Source organism: Misgurnus anguillicaudatus, chromosome 16, assembly GCF_027580225.2.
Source record: "Misgurnus anguillicaudatus chromosome 16, ASM2758022v2, whole genome shotgun sequence".
Classification (NCBI taxonomy): Eukaryota; Metazoa; Chordata; class Actinopteri; order Cypriniformes; family Cobitidae; genus Misgurnus; species Misgurnus anguillicaudatus.
Window position 1 is genome coordinate 10,427,874 of NC_073352.2, and position 16,922 is coordinate 10,444,795.

The window sequence follows — 16,922 nt, forward strand, 5'->3', positions numbered from 1 at the left end:
CATTTCATTCCCAATTCTCACTTGCTGGCAGCTATTAGCCTCTTTCAAACAGTCATTTTGGTAAATTAACATGAATTTACCAGTAAATACAAAAATGTGCTGTTCATACACGCAGTAACGTTTCGTCTTTTTACCAGTAAGATATCATTCACACATTAGTACCAAAATACCAGTAAACTCGGAGAGAAAGCGGAAGTTACCTGTGGCGCGCCGCATGCGAGCTCAATGTTGTATTTGTAAACAATGGCGGGTTATTACTTTATATCCACGGTCTGTATTTTGTTGTTTTCACATCTTTGGCAAACACTGACGGTTGCGAAGTTGCTCGTGACCAAACAACATTACATTAGGCGACGTCAAACTGAAGCTGGGACTTAAACAACAGCACTGTTTGCACATTAGGCTTCACAGAGGGTGTGCTAGTAAGGAAGTTAATATTAAGATGGTAAGCTGTTTTAAACAACTTTGTTGAAGAAATGTGGATGTTATCTTGACTCTTAAGCAGCGTCTGTGTGGAAACGTATGCAAACACCGCTGGGTACCTGCTGAAAAAAAACAATAAAACCATTACAGAAAATTCTAATGGTTTCCATTAAAATACCAATAGGAACCATTAGATTTTACCATTAAAACCACTACACTGTAGTGTGTTTTGGGCAATATTCCATTAGAACCAATACATTTTCCATTAGAACCAATAGATCCAATACATACCATTAGAGAACAACAAAAAACAATACACTGTAGTGTGTTTTGGGCCATATTCCATTAGAACCAATATAATTCCCAATAAAACCATTAGAATTTTCTGTAATGGTTTTATTGTTTTTTAGCAGGGGTGGTAAACGCGTTTTCTGGATCAAAACGTTTTTATTGGTCCGAAGCTGTCAGCGTGGTCTGAAGTCGTCCATTCTAAATGCCGGTATTCCGGTAATCTATATTTTTTGTTCACACATAGTGCTTACCGGTAAATTACTGATAATCTTACAACCTCTCTTACTAGTAAATTAGCACCACTGATTTACTGGAAAAGGTTCTGTTCACACATGACCAATTTACCAGTAAATTACCAAAATATTTTTTTTTGCACTTGTATATTAAAATAAATGTTAGGAATCAGATGTGTCAGATTGCGATGTGAGCTTCTTGTCGTTCAGTATGAGTGATGTCTTAGATATTTATTAATAGTTACCCTGCCTGTGAAATTGAGGCTAAAAAAATCCAAGCCTCGAATTTGGATTTTATCCATTGATTTTATTCTTTGAAAGTCAATATTAAAGATATCAGGGTTATATTTTCACAAAATGTTTGACTTTAGCTGGGTTTTTACAGGTAGGGTCACAATAACTTGACTTAAGTGTCTGTTGGAGATTTGCACCATAAGATCTGAGACAAATAATAAGAAATGTACACAAAAATGTACATCCAAGTGCTTTTTTTGACACTTTGCCTGTTTAGCATGAGAAATCCAACAGCGTTAAAGGCGGGGTGCATGATCTCTGAAAGCCATTGTTGACATTTGAATCACCTAAACAAACACGCCCCTACCCCAATAGAATCTGGACCTTCTGTTGATAGACCCGCCCCACACAAACGCAACCCAGGCAACGTGTCGGTTGGTAGACACGCCCCTTAAGGGCCATTCACATTATAACGTTAACTATAACGATAAATATATTAGCGTCCACATCACCAAATGATAACGATACATTTATACTAGGGCTGGGATAAACGATTATTTTTTAAACGATTAATCTAGCGATTATTTTTTCGATGCATCGATTAATCTAACGATTCATTTTATCAGTCCGATTCGACTTCGATTCGATTCGATTCTCGATTATCTCCCCATTAATTAACTAATAGCAATTTATACATGTAGATTTACATATCTGAATGTAAACATTTCAATATATGTTCATTGCTTTTAAAATTTTCAAAATAAAAAAAGACTATACAAGTGCAAAATACTGCATTCTTAGTCAGAGGTAGCTTTCAATAAAGCGTTTGCAGCTCATATTGTGCAGTTTAGTAACAGTATAAAAATCTCAAGTTCAAATTACTTTATTTTACATGCATTTATGAGCAAAACCTCTTCAATGTGCCTTTTGATGGTCAGTGTAACTTTTATAACTTGATTTGTTTAATCCACATTGTTTTTGTGCTGTTCTAGTCCATTTAATGACAGATATAAACACAATTATAGACTTAAGAAGCACATATATTATTAAATCTATTTCTCTTAAGTTTGTTAAGATAGATTAGGACTCATTTACTGCTGGACAGAGAGTGAATGAAAGCGCAGTCTTCTGGCAACAGTGACATATTTCATTGCTTTCTGTTAAATTGCTCAAAGTCATGACTGTTTAAAACACACTTCACATTCATGATTTTAAGGTAAAATGACACTTTTTCGCGTCAATCCACGAGCATTTAAACCATAAACAAAGCACTTTCACTTTAATTGAGCATGAGAAGCGCAGCAGAACCGACGCAGAAACGATTGCAGCACTGTTGCTACAGAGCCGCGAGCTCGCGCTGCTCATGCGGCGGGGTGCATGCTTGTTATATGGAACGCCAAATAGTTCAATTGACGCCACTTACCAAACGCGCGTCATCTTTAAAACGCCGTAATTTACGGCGTTCAAGTCGAAAAGACGCCGTAAATTACGGCGTTTTAGCTAACAGACGCCGCAAATTACGGCGGTATCACAGCAAACCGCCGTTATTTACGGCGTTTTATAATCATATCAATGATGGCGTCATAGGCCTTTCCTAGTACGCCACAATTTACGGTGCTTTCTTCTGACAAAGACGGCGTAAAAAGCGGCGTTTTATATAATATTAAAACCAGCCCCTCCTTTTTCTACAAAGTTCAGCCCTTCAGATGATGTTGATGGAAAGGCCTGTGTAGTAGAATGTCGATCTAAAGTGTGATGGCTCTCAGGGATTGACTAATGTTTTTCGTAATGTGAAATATTTATTTTTCCATTAGGATAGTGTGTCCCTGTCCTCCTTTTCCTTTATTATATTTTATCCCATTTTCTTTATTAAATCGTAAGATAAACCTGTAAAATAAATCGTATTAAATCTGTTTACTCGTATTTGTAGCTGTATTGAAGTAGATTTACGAAATCAGGAAGCGTAGCTGAGTGGGCTGCGTGTGACAAAGTTGTATTGTTTTAATGTAGCTAAAGGCATGAGTTCGAATCCGAGCTCCGATCATATTTTTCCTCTTTTTTGTATTATTATTATTATTATTAATATTATTAATGTATTTACATAATACATAATGTAATGTATTATTAATGTATCTGCTTTACATTTATATGCAAACATTCAACAACAAAAGGCCGAAATAATGACCAAAATGTATTGTGGCTTTGCAATCACACTGGGCAGTTTGTGATTATAATTTTAAACAAGATAAAGTAATATATTTACTTTGTATACAAATCGTGTATTTCATAAAGAGAATTCAGTTTTTTTACTACTAGTCTAGACGTGTAAAAGACGTCAGTGGACGTCTATTCACAACCTCTTAAAAACTACTTTTTTCACTTAAATTAATTATTGCAGTATTAACCAAGGTGTAAGCACAGCATTTGCATATTTCACAATGACTTCATAGAACGTTTATGATTTTTTTATAGAGGGTCATGCACATGTAAAAGATGACACCTAGTGACGTCCTCTTACAACCGATTCACAACAGGGTATAAATATTGAAGCACACGTAGTAAAAGTCAAAGTAACAATTATACATGATGCAACCCCATACTATAGCCCTGTACAAATGGATCTGAATGCATTTTTATGAAATGTTCTGTGTTACATATTTTTTCACCGATTTATGGCGTCATTAACCAAATAAAACTCAAACATATTTACAACACTGACAGATGTCACTTACTTGGAAAAAAAAAAAAAAATATATATATATACACACACACACACACACACACACGCACAGTAACACAACAAAATAAAGTAAACTTTAAGTATGAAATGATCTTGATGAAGTAAATTTTAATCAACAATCAAAACGGATCCACAGGGGTTACAGTACAGCAAGCAGGTTTTACCTCAGCTGTTACAATTAAATCCATTAGCATGCGCATTTCCTTTTACTTAATCAGTTGTTAGCAGCAAAATGTTTTAATAATAATAATACAAAAGAGAGGAAAACATGATCGGGGTTCGGAATCGAACTCATGCCTTTAGCTACATTAAAACAATGCAATTTTGGCACACGCTGCCCACTCACCTACACATCCTGGTTTCTTAAGTCTCGTTCAATACAGCTAGAAATACGAGTAAACAGATTTAATACGATTTATTTTAAAAGTTTATCTTACAAGTTTATCTTACGATTTAATAAAGACAATGGGATAAAATATAATAAAGGAAAAGGAGGACAGGGACACACGACCCCAACGGAAAAAGAAACACCCCACACCACGAAAAACACTAGTCAATCCCCGAGAGCCACCACACCCCAATCGACACTCCACTGCACAGGCCCCCCCATCAACATCATCTGAAGGGCTGAACTTTGTAGAAAAAGGAGGGGCTGGTTTTAAATATTATATTAAACGCCGCTTTTTACGCCGTCTTTGTCAGAAGAAAGCGCCGTAAATTACGGCGTACTAGGAAAGGCCTATGACGCCGTCATTAACATGATTATAAAACGCCGTAAATAACGGCGGTTTGCTGTGATACCGCCGTAATTTGCGGCGTTTGTTAGCTAAAACGCCGTAAATTACGGCGTCTTTTCGACTTGAACGCCGTAAATTACGGCGTTTTAAAGATGACGCGCGTTTGGTAAGTGGCGTCAATTGAACTATTTGGCGTTCCATATTGTTAACATGGGCGCTGAAAAAAACACGCGCCGCACGTACTGCTCACACTTGCTGTGTGAAACCGGCGTGGACTGAAGCCACTCGCGTTGCTACTATTCTACGGCGCCGCCTTTTTGGGTCTGACGTATTCTACGGCGCCGCCTTTTTGGGTCTAACGAATCGACGCGCATATTTTGCGTCGACGTCGTCGATTACGTCGACGCGTTGTCCCAGCCCTAATTTATACTAATTCGCTCACACGCACGGCACTCGCGCAAATCACTTTAATATTGCATATTTATTGTAAAAACTTTTGCAATTGTTTACATGTCACTGAATATGTAAATATGCTGTTCGTGTTGCCTTTACGGCTCTCCTGATTTTGCCAAGTGGTTGATGTCCTCAGGGCAACATTGTGTTGACCCTGGGACAACATTTCAATCAACCAATCAGATTTCAGAAATAAGTTTACAGTTTGTTTTAAGTTTAAGCTTACAATCAGGATTAGCTGTTTCTAGACCATTGTTTTTCAGTTATCATGTCCCTCTGATTTTAGGGTTTGGTTATGGTTATGGTTATGGTTAGGGTTGGGGTTTGGGGTGGGTTTAGGTTTTATTTAGAAAAATGTTGTCCTTGGGTCAACACAATAGGTTGCCCTGAGGACATCAACCACTTGGCAAATTCAGTTCGAGCTTGCATTTACACAGCGGGTAACCAGCAACGCTGCGTTTCGTGTACTCTAAACAGTGAATCTAATAGTTTGTGTAATCTCTTACCTTTATGCGTAGTCAATGTAGTAGAATAAAAAGCAATATGTAGTCTATTTCACAGCAACTGCATCAGCGCTGGATACCTGAGGTAATTTTGTGTTATAGACCTCAGCAATGAGCGTCACTGTCATTTCAAATGCGCGTGCACTTGAAGTTCAAAAGATTTGATTGGCTGTCAATGGTTTATCGTTCATCAGGTGTGGAAAAAATCACCCAGAAAGTAATCCCAAAGATATCGTTCATTGTATCGTTACAGTTTCTCTTGAATATAAAACAATTTTTAAAACTATATTTTTTATAGTTATAATGTGAATGGCCCTTTACTGCTGATTGGCTACAAGTGTGTTTTGGTACTCGGCCCGACTCCCTTTTCCAAAATGTTTTTCAAAAATTGTGCACCCCACCTACAATATATCAGAATGCATAAAATAGCTTCATAAAAAATTATACAGATTTATACTGTAATAAAAAAATTGATGGCCAATACGTTGTAGTCACAGATAGGAGATACAGATGACCCGTACAAGTGTATGTTGACCAAATACAACTGATAAAAGAACGAGTGTGTCATCATGAATTAACTGTAAGCAAGCTCGATTAATTGCTGTCAGTATTATTAAGAGTGACCATTTTCTTTTTTGTGCTAAACATTCATCTCAATTAAACCCAATTGCTCGATTCATTCATCTGTTACACACAAAAGATCAGCCATCAGGACGACCATAAATCATTCAATCTTGATGTAAATCACTAAATTCCACATCATATAAATATTTACACCACCCAAATTCATTTATGCTCATTCAGACATTAAATGTGGCCCAACCCGCCGTTTTTTTCTGCTGATTTGCCGATTGTTTTTGGCATGTTCAGTCTGCTTCTGGGTGGCTGCCAGGTTGATTTTGAAAGAGCGCTCCCCAGGCCTGCTCAGACAGATGGCACTGACTTACTGCCCCCATCCACAAACCTACAAAGAGCCTTCTCATTACACTCATTTACAACTGTACCGCTAGTCTGATAGAAAAACAATTGTCTGTGTGGAGGAGAAGTGATTAGCGGATGATGAAGTGACATGTAACTGACTACTGAACGCAATGAAAATGATATTTGGCTGGAGAAAAATGCTTCATAAACAACAGCGATTCATTAATGCAGCGATTCATTTTGATGAGCATCAAACCAAATGTTTTTCATCGTTATGCATAACCATAATGTGGTGGTGATATGGTTTATGTTGTGTGTTAGCTATTTATATACTCCAGAATTTGATCTTTTTATTAAATTATGTTGATCTATGAATCATTTTAAATCCTTTGCCGTAAAGTTGAGAGCTCTGTTATAATAAATGGAAATATGTTGTCATCCTAAAATTTGGGTCATATGCTGCATTCAAGTCCTCCTGGGTTGTTCGTGTTTATGAGCCAGCAAGTTGTGTTTCGCATCAGGTGCGTTCAACTCACTTGGTGTGCCATCTTTTAATGTCATTACATGAAAATAGACCAAGGTTTGTTAAAGGTGCATTGTGTAATTTTTTAAATAATCTTTTGACAGAAATGCAATATGACATACATAATTAATTATATTATCAGTGTTGTATAAAAACATAACAAAATGAACTTTATGGTTTTTATTACTTTAGAATAAGACGTTTATCTACATACACCACGGGTTTCCTTACATGCAAGTCGCCATCATGTTTTTAGCAGTAAATTAACAAACGATGATGTGTTTGTCCTGTGGCAGCTACCGTACCTTCACTATGCGTTTCAAATGGGAGGGGTGAGCTGTGGACTGAGCTCTTGGTTGCAATTGCAATTCACACTCTTACAGCTAGGTGCTGCTGAAAATGTACACATTGCACCTTTAAAGGGGAGGTTTAATGCTATTTCATGCATTCGGACTTATTAACACAGATTAAGAGTTGTAGTCCTCATGCTAAACATAATCAAAGTGTCAAAAAAGCAGTTGGGCTTGTAACAGAGTATTTCTGAGCCAAACTCACGCCTCCTTTTTCCTACAAGTTTCGGAATGTTTTTTCAAATGGGGGTATCTGTTACGACTGATTGACCCCATTTTCCTTTTATGGGCCTTTACCTCCAGAAAAGCACGCCTGGCCTGCACGTCAAGTGAGAGCGAGAATGCACATTAGCATTGCTCCGTCCAGTAGAAGTCACCGGTATCACTGCACAGCACGCGATAACTTTGTTTTAGCAAGATAGTTCGACAAAAGAAGTGTGTTTTTGGATGTAAGGAGAAGAAAACCTGTCTTTCCCTGTCTTAAGACAACAGTGGATGCAGTTCGTTTTTCCCGGACAGCAACGTAATTGCGAATGAGTTTGTTTGTTCCCTGGCTGTATTTCGGAGAGGATTGCTTTACAAACAAGGCTCAGTTTGACGCCGGATTTTCCACTTTTTTACAACTATTGGAGCGGTCATAACTGTAAAAGACCCCGTTTAGGAGTCACAACCACAGGCGTAAGTAATTCAAAATCTCACACGTTTTCTTTGCAATCGCGCATACGTGCATGTAATGTAAACAACAACAGCACTTTGTACTGCATTTACACCTTTTAAAGCGGGCAAATGCAGTTAAAAACTGGATTATGTTGCTTTTTTTATTAAAATAGCAGATAAACAAGCAAGGATTAATTACCTGATAGAGACGTCCTGCTGTAATCGTTGCTGATATTGTTCCTGAACAGTAGTATCCAAAGCTGCGCATACTCGTAACTCTTCAGCTCCGCCCACCGCACGCCTTCAAGTGTTCGACCTTTTACGCCAAAAATCGGAAAGGCTGTTCTTTCTTTGGTAAATCGGACAAAACGAAAGACTCTTTGGACATATGAATGATGAAATAGTACTCTATATATAAGCAAGGTAAACATTAGATTGGCAAAAACGTTGTGTGTTATGTCAGCTTTAACACTTCTTGTATTAAAAGAAGATAAACAAAGAAGTGTTTTGCTTTTAAAATTTTTTGTTAATTTATGAAGCCACTGTGTACTGTAACGTTACATATGAATTTTTATATTGCAATGGTATCATATTTTGTGCAGATAACTTATTTTGTCATAAATAAGAAAGGCAGACAACCTTTAACAACAAACATTGACATCTATTGATTCTGCCATGTTTCTCATTAGCTAGGTTTCTATCCAAACGTGAAGCGAATCTTTTCAAAATTCACAATAAAAAAGCAAATTAGGTGCGTTTCCATCAAATTGTTTGAGTGAATGATGATGATAAAATGCATATGCATTTCCATCTCCCATTATTCGCGTTAACTATTTTTCGCATAAGCCATAATCCACCTTAAGCGAGTGTAAAAACATTTGAGCGAATTAAGGGATTTTAATTAGGGGTGCACCGATAAATGCCGATATACACTAATAATGCGTGGCCGATAACTATTCCGAATCGCACAGCCGGTATTATTCACAGCTATTTCATGTACTACGGCTTTTGATCAGTAAGTCCTTATCAATCTGAAATAACTATTAGTTTGAGTCGTTTATAACATGCATTTGAAAAAGCAACACTTGTCAAACATAATTATTAAACATATTCTTTATTATCATGAAAATACCTGAAAAGGTTTGAAGAACACAATATAAATATATGCTTAAAGCATTGTCTCGAGCGTGTGTATGGTTCTTCGTCTGCAGCGCATATTGAGTTTCTGCACGAGAGCGCCCTCTGGCTTTTGGGTGTAGCGGCATTTTACCGTAATTTATTGAGAAGCATAGCAAGCATCATCGGCCAATATATCGGTGCACCCCTAATTTTTATTAGAAATTTGCAGTTTTTATCACTCGATTTTGATGCGAAATGATGCACATAAATCATTGTAATGGAAACATGGCTACTGAGACGTCCCCAACTCGACTTTATACGATATATACAACATGAGTAGAACGCACCAATGATGTCTTCCTTAGAAAAAATCCACAAAGGAAGTGCATCATTATCAGTTTAGTTAGACAAACACTACATTTACAAAGCTTGTTGAAGTTTAGTTCATATTTTACCCCAAAATCAGAAGGACAAATAAGAACTTAAATTAAATAGGTTGTCATTAAGATAATTACTAATGAAACAAATAAATTTTATGATTACTTGTATAGAATTGTTTTAAGTGCTTGCTTATACATTCAGGGCTCAACATAAAGGACTGCCCGGTGGCCCCGGGGCAAGCGTGAGAGACCTTTGGGCCAGTAAAAAGTGTTATCACTTGCCCAATCGGGCCAGTACTTCACCCTCAGTCACTAAAATATATTTTCATCTATGTAAATTATTTAACATCTTGGAAGCAGACATTTACTTGGGAAAAACACGATGAAAGAAACGATGCAATATTTTGCACAGTCTGCAGTCGGTTTACCGGTAAAGCAGAAAAGTTGGGAGCCTTTTTCGTTGGAACATGTCTGTTGTATATGTATACAATTGTATTTAATTTTTGATTTATTATTTTTAAATATGTGATACTGACTTTTTTATGGGGGCCAGTGAACATTTTGGCAAAACCTGAACCACTGGCCTGACTGTGCCAGTATAAGAAAATATTTGCGTTGAGCCCTGACATTATTTTAATTTGTATATAATTGCTAACTATTTCAGTATTAATAACAAACCTAGTCATGTCAGATCTAAATGTTGATTCTGTTGAACTGGGATTTATCCTTTTTGTCCATTTATCCATCTGTTGTAATGAATTCAGTTCATTTAGTTTAATGGCTCAGCAGGTGCAGTGTGAAACTGGTGTGTGAACGATTGAAGATTTGGAGGAATTGGTTACTTCCCTTTGTGCTGCTCATATTAATACTAATGAAATAATTTGCACTGTGAGCATTCGACACAATAAAGCATTGTCATTGAAAACAAATTATAACTAATGAGAATTGTATCCTGCTTTGGCAACAAATAATTTCAGGTTTAATGTCAGACTGTTTTGCTGTGAGAAGTGAAAACAGATCTTACTGCAGATATATTTTTATTCACCGTTCGCTCTCTGTACTCTCTCTCTCTCTCTCTTAGGTGTTAAATGAAGCCGTAGGAGCTCTTATGTATCACACCATCACCCTGATGAGAGAAGATCTGGAAAAGTTCAAAGCACTTCGTATAATTGTCCGCATTGGCAGCGGTTTTGATAACATCGACATAAAGTCAGCTGGAGACTTGGGTAATAGTTATGGTTTATGACACATCACAAAAATGACTTATATGATCTTTTCATATCAAATATCTTATAATAAATGTTAATTTGCTTCTGCTTTTATTTTCTCAAAGGAATTGTAAGAGAAATATCTGAGCTCAATACTTGCATAACACATGATTGAGTCTCCTCAACCGTATTCACATAAAATCTACTTCAGGTTTTATGAAATATCTGACTGTAGTCTATCCACATCTTCAGGAATAGCTGTGTGTAACATGCCAGCAGCTTCAGTAGAAGAGACCGCAGACTCCACCATGTGTCACATCCTCAACCTGTACCGACGCACCACCTGGTTGCACCAGGCTCTCCGTGAGGGCACGCGGGTCCAGAGCGTGGAGCAGATTCGGGAGGTCGCATCAGGGGCGGCCCGCATCCGAGGGGAAACGCTAGGGATCATTGGTTTAGGTGTGTATAAAGTGACGGCTACACGAAGACTAGAGAGTGAGAGTATTAATGGTTACTTGGGTGCTTGGTCCCTTCATTCATGAATTGGTGTGTCTGCTCTCAGGTCGTGTCGGACAGGCGGTGGCCCTTAGAGCCAAAGCGTTCGGCTTTAACGTGATCTTCTACGATCCGTACCTGTCTGACGGGATGGAGCGAGCCCTGGGGCTACAGAGAGTAAACACTTTACAGGACCTGCTCTTCCACAGCGACTGCGTCACCCTCCACTGCAGTCTAAATGAACACAACCACCATCTCATCAATGACTTTACCATCAAACAGGTGCTGCCTTTAGTCGTATACAGGCGTGACAACATGCTTTTGACATGATGTACTAATCTGTAATCATTATTTTGTGTGTGTAGATGCGTCAAGGGGCGTTCCTGGTGAACACTGCTCGTGGAGGTCTGGTGGATGAGAAAGCTCTCGCCCAGGCTCTGAAAGAGGGAAGAATACGGGGCGCGGCCCTGGACGTCCATGAGACAGAGCCTTTCAGGTAAACAAAGTCAAATTTCGGACAGGAGGAACATAGAGAGGGAGATATTTGTAGTGAGAAAGTTTATGTAATGACAAAGGTGACAGCCAATGGGAGTAAAGGCAGATCATATGGTATGTATAGGCATTTGTGATCAGATTATAACTGCATCCGTGTGTCAGTTTCAGCCAGGGTCCTCTAAAAGATGCCCCCAATCTGATCTGCACTCCACACGCCGCCTGGTACAGTGAACAGGCATCCATAGAGATGAGGGAGGAGGCGGCGCGGGAGATTCGTCGAGCTATTACCGGTACACCGACCGATAAATCTACCAATAGCTCTTTTTACAGGGTTTCTGCTGGGTTTCAACTCTTTCCCCACTATTGATGAGTTATCTCCTAAATTAAGAGAAAACCCTTTCCTGCCAATGACGAGTTTTACGGCAATCCGTATTTCCGCTATTATTCACCAGGTGGCACTCTTACCCAACTTATAAAACACTAAAGCATTCATTCAATTAAAAACAGTAAAAACTCTGGGTATGTTTTGATAATCGCTCTGAATCTGATCTGTAACAAAAGTCCTTTACAAAAATGCAATTATTTCAGCTTTTTGCTCAAAATTTTGTATTTTTGAGGAAACCTACCCATATTTGAGAGGTAATGGAGAACAACTGAAGGTAGGATGAAACATAATTTTTTTGAAAGCATAGAGTCTGTCCTTTCATTTGATATATTGTTTGTTTATATAGTTAAAGAAGAAACATTTCTGGAAGGCATTAAACCTTGTGAAAATCATAAGGCATGCTGGCGCTGGCTGGCAACTTAAAAAAAAAATCGCTGGTGGGGAAAGAGTTAAAAGAGCCTTAAATAGTAACATTTAATTTAAGGCTTAAAAAAGTCTTATTAAAATTAAATTAAAGTCTTAATTTTTCAACATCCATGTAACGCTACCTCTAACGGTACATTCACACGGGCCGTAAGCATTAATGCTTAATGGAAGGCTTGTCTGAAGCCTGGCCAACAGCCAATCACAGTGGCCGCTACACATGCTCCGGTCTTGCATAAATGTAATTGGCTGGCTCTGCCTAGGTTATTTGCATAAGGCGATCTGATTGGCTGAAGCACACGTTGCCGCTTGAAAAGTTGAGAAATGTTCAACTTCTGCCACGAAGCAACGGCACTGATGGATCCACAATTCAGTTCGGCAACGCATGACGTCACCCATTAAAAGTGAATGCACCGTAATGCTGATTCAAAAAATGCTCCCGCAGCATGTAAATGTTTTTTTTAATATATATTTTCTTGCGCTCTTCCACCCATATGCGTTAGTTGCAATAGTTGAGACACCATTCACGTATCTATGGTTATAAACTTACTGCAGCCAGCTAATAGATGATAAATGAGAGTTGCCAGTGCACGTTGTCTCAAAATGCACCCCAGTAATGTATTTTGGAAGGTATGTTTCTAAGAAACTCCCTAAATGTCCTAATATAAATAAGACCAAGTCCTGGATTAATCTGAACCCTGTCTGGGGAACCACCAACAGTAAATATATTTTGCCAATTATTATTCTCATATGTATTGTTATTTTAAATGCTCTTGCCCACCATTTTTATTACAAAAAAAAAAGATTACTTGATCATCATCAATTACCAAATTAATTATTAGTGAAAACCCTAGATTGATTGAAACATTTCAAAATGTTTTGATTTTAGTTAAATAAAAGGCTATTTTCTATTCATATATTTCATCATTGATGATTTCTTTAAACTTCATTCTGAAGCAACGTGTAAAAATCTCGCCTTACTCTCATGAACCCAATCTTGTGTCTCGTTTTGGCTTGTGGGGTAAATGTCTTGTCAAACCCCTAGAAACAACATCTTGTTTTTTGTTATGAAAGATAAAAGGTTTGAAAAAACAACACATCACGCACACTGGACTATAAAATTGACTTAATATAGGTCTTAAATTTAATTCATAATGGTCTTAAATTTGACTTGGTGAAACCTGCAGAAACCCTGTTTTAATACATCTGAGAGCATTGGGTGTCTGAAGTTGTCCAATCATCACCATTTAATGGCAGCCTCCGCAGGCTTTTATATGTTGTGATCAATGACTCTGGGTTTTCCTGTAATGAAGCCGTCTCTCCGCCCCCAGGTCGCATTCCAGACAGCCTAAAAAACTGCGTGAACAAAGAGTTCCTCACACAGACCACGCACTGGGCCGGCATGGACCCTGGTGTGGTTCATTCAGAGCTCAATGGATCCTATAGGTACAATCTGCAAAACATTTAACCCTTCTTATGAAAACAACAGATAATATTAAAGTATATTACCTGAGGGGAAATTATCGTAGTTCTCATATAAAATAAGTTATTGACTGGGGTTGAAAAGAAAGAAAAAATATAAAACCGGCCTATTTGTGTGTGAGTAGGATACTACATGGATGAATTTGGTAATTATTATAGTTTGACTTGACAAATGTTATGTTGAATGTGTTGTTAACAGCTATACATTTGTGTTAGGTACCCTCCAGGTGTAGTGAGCCTCGCATCAGGGGGTCTACCTCCATCCGTGGAGGGCATCATGCCAAGTACCGTGCCCATGACCCACAGCCTTCCCAGCGTAGCCCACCCTCCACACGCCCCATCACCCGGCCAAAGCGGCAAAGCCGAACCAGATAGAGAGCAACATCACAACGAACAGTTATAGCCCCGCTGTTCAAAGGCTTCCTTACCACTATAGACATCTCCTGGTCCTTCATTACCCCAAAGAAGAGGAGCAGAAAGAGGCTCCCGGCCACCAAAAAAAACACATCGACTCTGAAGTAGCCAACACTTTGACTGAAGGTGGCGGACTGAGCCCTTTGAAGTATCTTTTGTGGCAAAAAAAGAGAGAAAAATCTTGTGGATTTAAAACAAAGTAAACTTCTCCCCGAGGCAAAATCCAGCTGTTTTAGATTGTAGTCTGTCCAAGTGCAGTGGGCGATCTTTTATCTGTTATTTTGTCTGCCTGATGGGTTTCATTGTTAGCTATTACATGAATGTAACCTGTTTGTGTACAGTTTTTAGATGAAAAGAAAAAAAAGCTGAATAAGGCATTAAGAGAGGAATCTTACCATCTATACAATGAAAAGTCTATTAGTTTAATTTTTTTAAGCCCCGAAAGAGGCGGGATTTGCACACCCTCTCAGGAAAATTGATTTCCTCCCTTCCTTCCTTTTAAATTAAACCACACGGCGCATTGTTTTTTTTACCCATTTGTCTTTTTGTAGTCAAACCTCAGTACACAGTACTTAAACAAACTACACACAGTATGTTTTTTAATTTTAGTTACGGAGCATGTATTACCTTATGTGTTAAAAAAAGAAAACGGAAAAATGTTCAGTTTTCAAAGTAAAAAAAAACCTGTCTTGTGCAAAGCTGGCGTTAATGCTTGCCTGTTTGTGTGTGACTTGATCGTACCGTGTTTTTCGAGGACGCCGGGATAGTTGCAGCTCTTCATCGCCTACATAGTTTCCTTCCTGGTAAAGTGGTAGGCTAGCAATATACATACTATATATACGATGAGATATTAATATTTTTTGTTAAACAGAATCCAAAAAAGAAATGTTTGTGACTGTATGCATTTGTATGAATTATTTTAAATGAAATAAAAGTCCAAGTTAAACGACACCGAGACATTTTTTGTGAGGAAAATGTCAATAGCATATCCATGATGTCATGCTAGCGAGACGGCACCAGAAACATTCATTTCGGTTTCTATTGTATTTGAACCCATCAGTATAAAAACACAGTGACCATGAACAACACCTTTTTGTGGTCTTGTGCATGATTTTTGGAAAACGGAGTCGGGCTGAGTACCAAACACACTTGTAGCCAATCAGCAATAAGGTGTGTGTCTACTAACCGGCATCGCTGCCTGGGTTGTGTATGTGTGGGGCGGGTCTATCAAAAGAAGGTCCAGATTTTATTGGGGTAGGGGTGTGTTTGTTTAGGTGATTTCAAATATCAACATTGGCTTTCAGAGATCATGCACCCCACCTTAAAAACCACAGTATGTAGATTTTCACCAGTAGAGGTCACTATTACAAAATAACAAAGGGGAAGCTTAATGATGTTATAAAGGAGAATGGAACGATGAGAGATGTTGTTTTCACCATACAGAGGCGTATGGAAATTCGTTAAACCTGTTTATGGATAAGGTAATGAGTTAATGTTTTATTACCTTTACGTTGGATCACATTATTTAATGCCATTGTAATTAATTAGCTGCAAGGCACAACAGCTGCGTGTTAGATGATGTATGACCACCACTTTTGCATTTGTCCAAATTTCTGAGATGAGGATTATTTGGGCCCTTAACACAATCGCATCATCAATTAAGGTTATAGCGGTATTTGTAAGTTGAAAAAAAAAACGGTGTTATAAAATGTTTGGTTTCTGTAATATTTATTTCACGGGCGGAGCTTGTGTGAATGTTCATGTGGTGAGACGTCACATTCTTTTTAATGCGCATGCTCTTGAAGTTAATGAATACTCACGTAAGCTCCGCCCAGTGAAACAGAATAGGTGTGTTCGAGATCATCTGGCGCTGCGCAGACCGATCGGCGAGGTTTGCCGCTTGCAGTCGAGGGAGGAACTGAAGACGGAGCCGTCAAGCCGGACACCTGCTGCTTGCCGTAGTGACGTGTGCGCCGTGTTTCCTTGTTTGTAATCGCAAATGAAGTGACTTAGATGGTGAATTTGATAAAAACAAACCTTTTAGTAAAAAGTTGCAACCAGAAACATTTTATATCGAATATTTTAATTGCTGCTTATACTGTATACCCGAAAATAACGGGAAACAAGCATATATTATTAAAATACCAATAGAGTTTGTTATTTTCATTTTTATGTTATTACACGACACAATATAACATTTAAGGATATTAAAGTGTTTTTTCCTGTTTTAAAACATGAATTTATAATGTTTATTAGTGAAACTAAAGGTTGGATTAAACTTGAAACGCACGTGATCGTTGTCATCAATGAGGCGACCAATCAAGTAAAGCTGTTACGTCATCACAACTCCGGGCAGCCGCTCTGGAGAAGCTGCACCGGCTGAGCTAGCCGGTGTCATGAGCAATCCAGTCCCCCCGAGCAATTCGGTCTCCCCTAGGACCCCGATTGGAATCTAG

The 16,922-nt window shown here is 38.3% G+C and overlaps 1 protein-coding gene across 2 annotated transcripts in view; it reads left to right on the forward strand.

Moving 5' to 3' along the window:
* The window catches only part of ctbp1 (C-terminal binding protein 1), a 31,088-nt gene extending 15,671 nt beyond the window's left edge, over nt 1–15,417 (forward strand). For both annotated transcript variants that reach the window (XM_055177499.2, XM_055177498.2), the window contains exons 3-9: nt 10,646–10,790; nt 11,025–11,231; nt 11,335–11,549; nt 11,633–11,763; nt 11,925–12,052; nt 13,902–14,016; nt 14,269–15,417. In XM_055177499.2, coding sequence (XP_055033474.1) covers nt 10,646–10,790; nt 11,025–11,231; nt 11,335–11,549; nt 11,633–11,763; nt 11,925–12,052; nt 13,902–14,016; nt 14,269–14,455 — 1,128 coding nt within the window. In that variant the 3' untranslated portion in view covers nt 14,456–15,417. The remainder of the gene's footprint in view (nt 1–10,645; nt 10,791–11,024; nt 11,232–11,334; nt 11,550–11,632; nt 11,764–11,924; nt 12,053–13,901; nt 14,017–14,268) is intronic.
* Nucleotides 15,418–16,922: the final 1,505 nt, after the last annotated feature.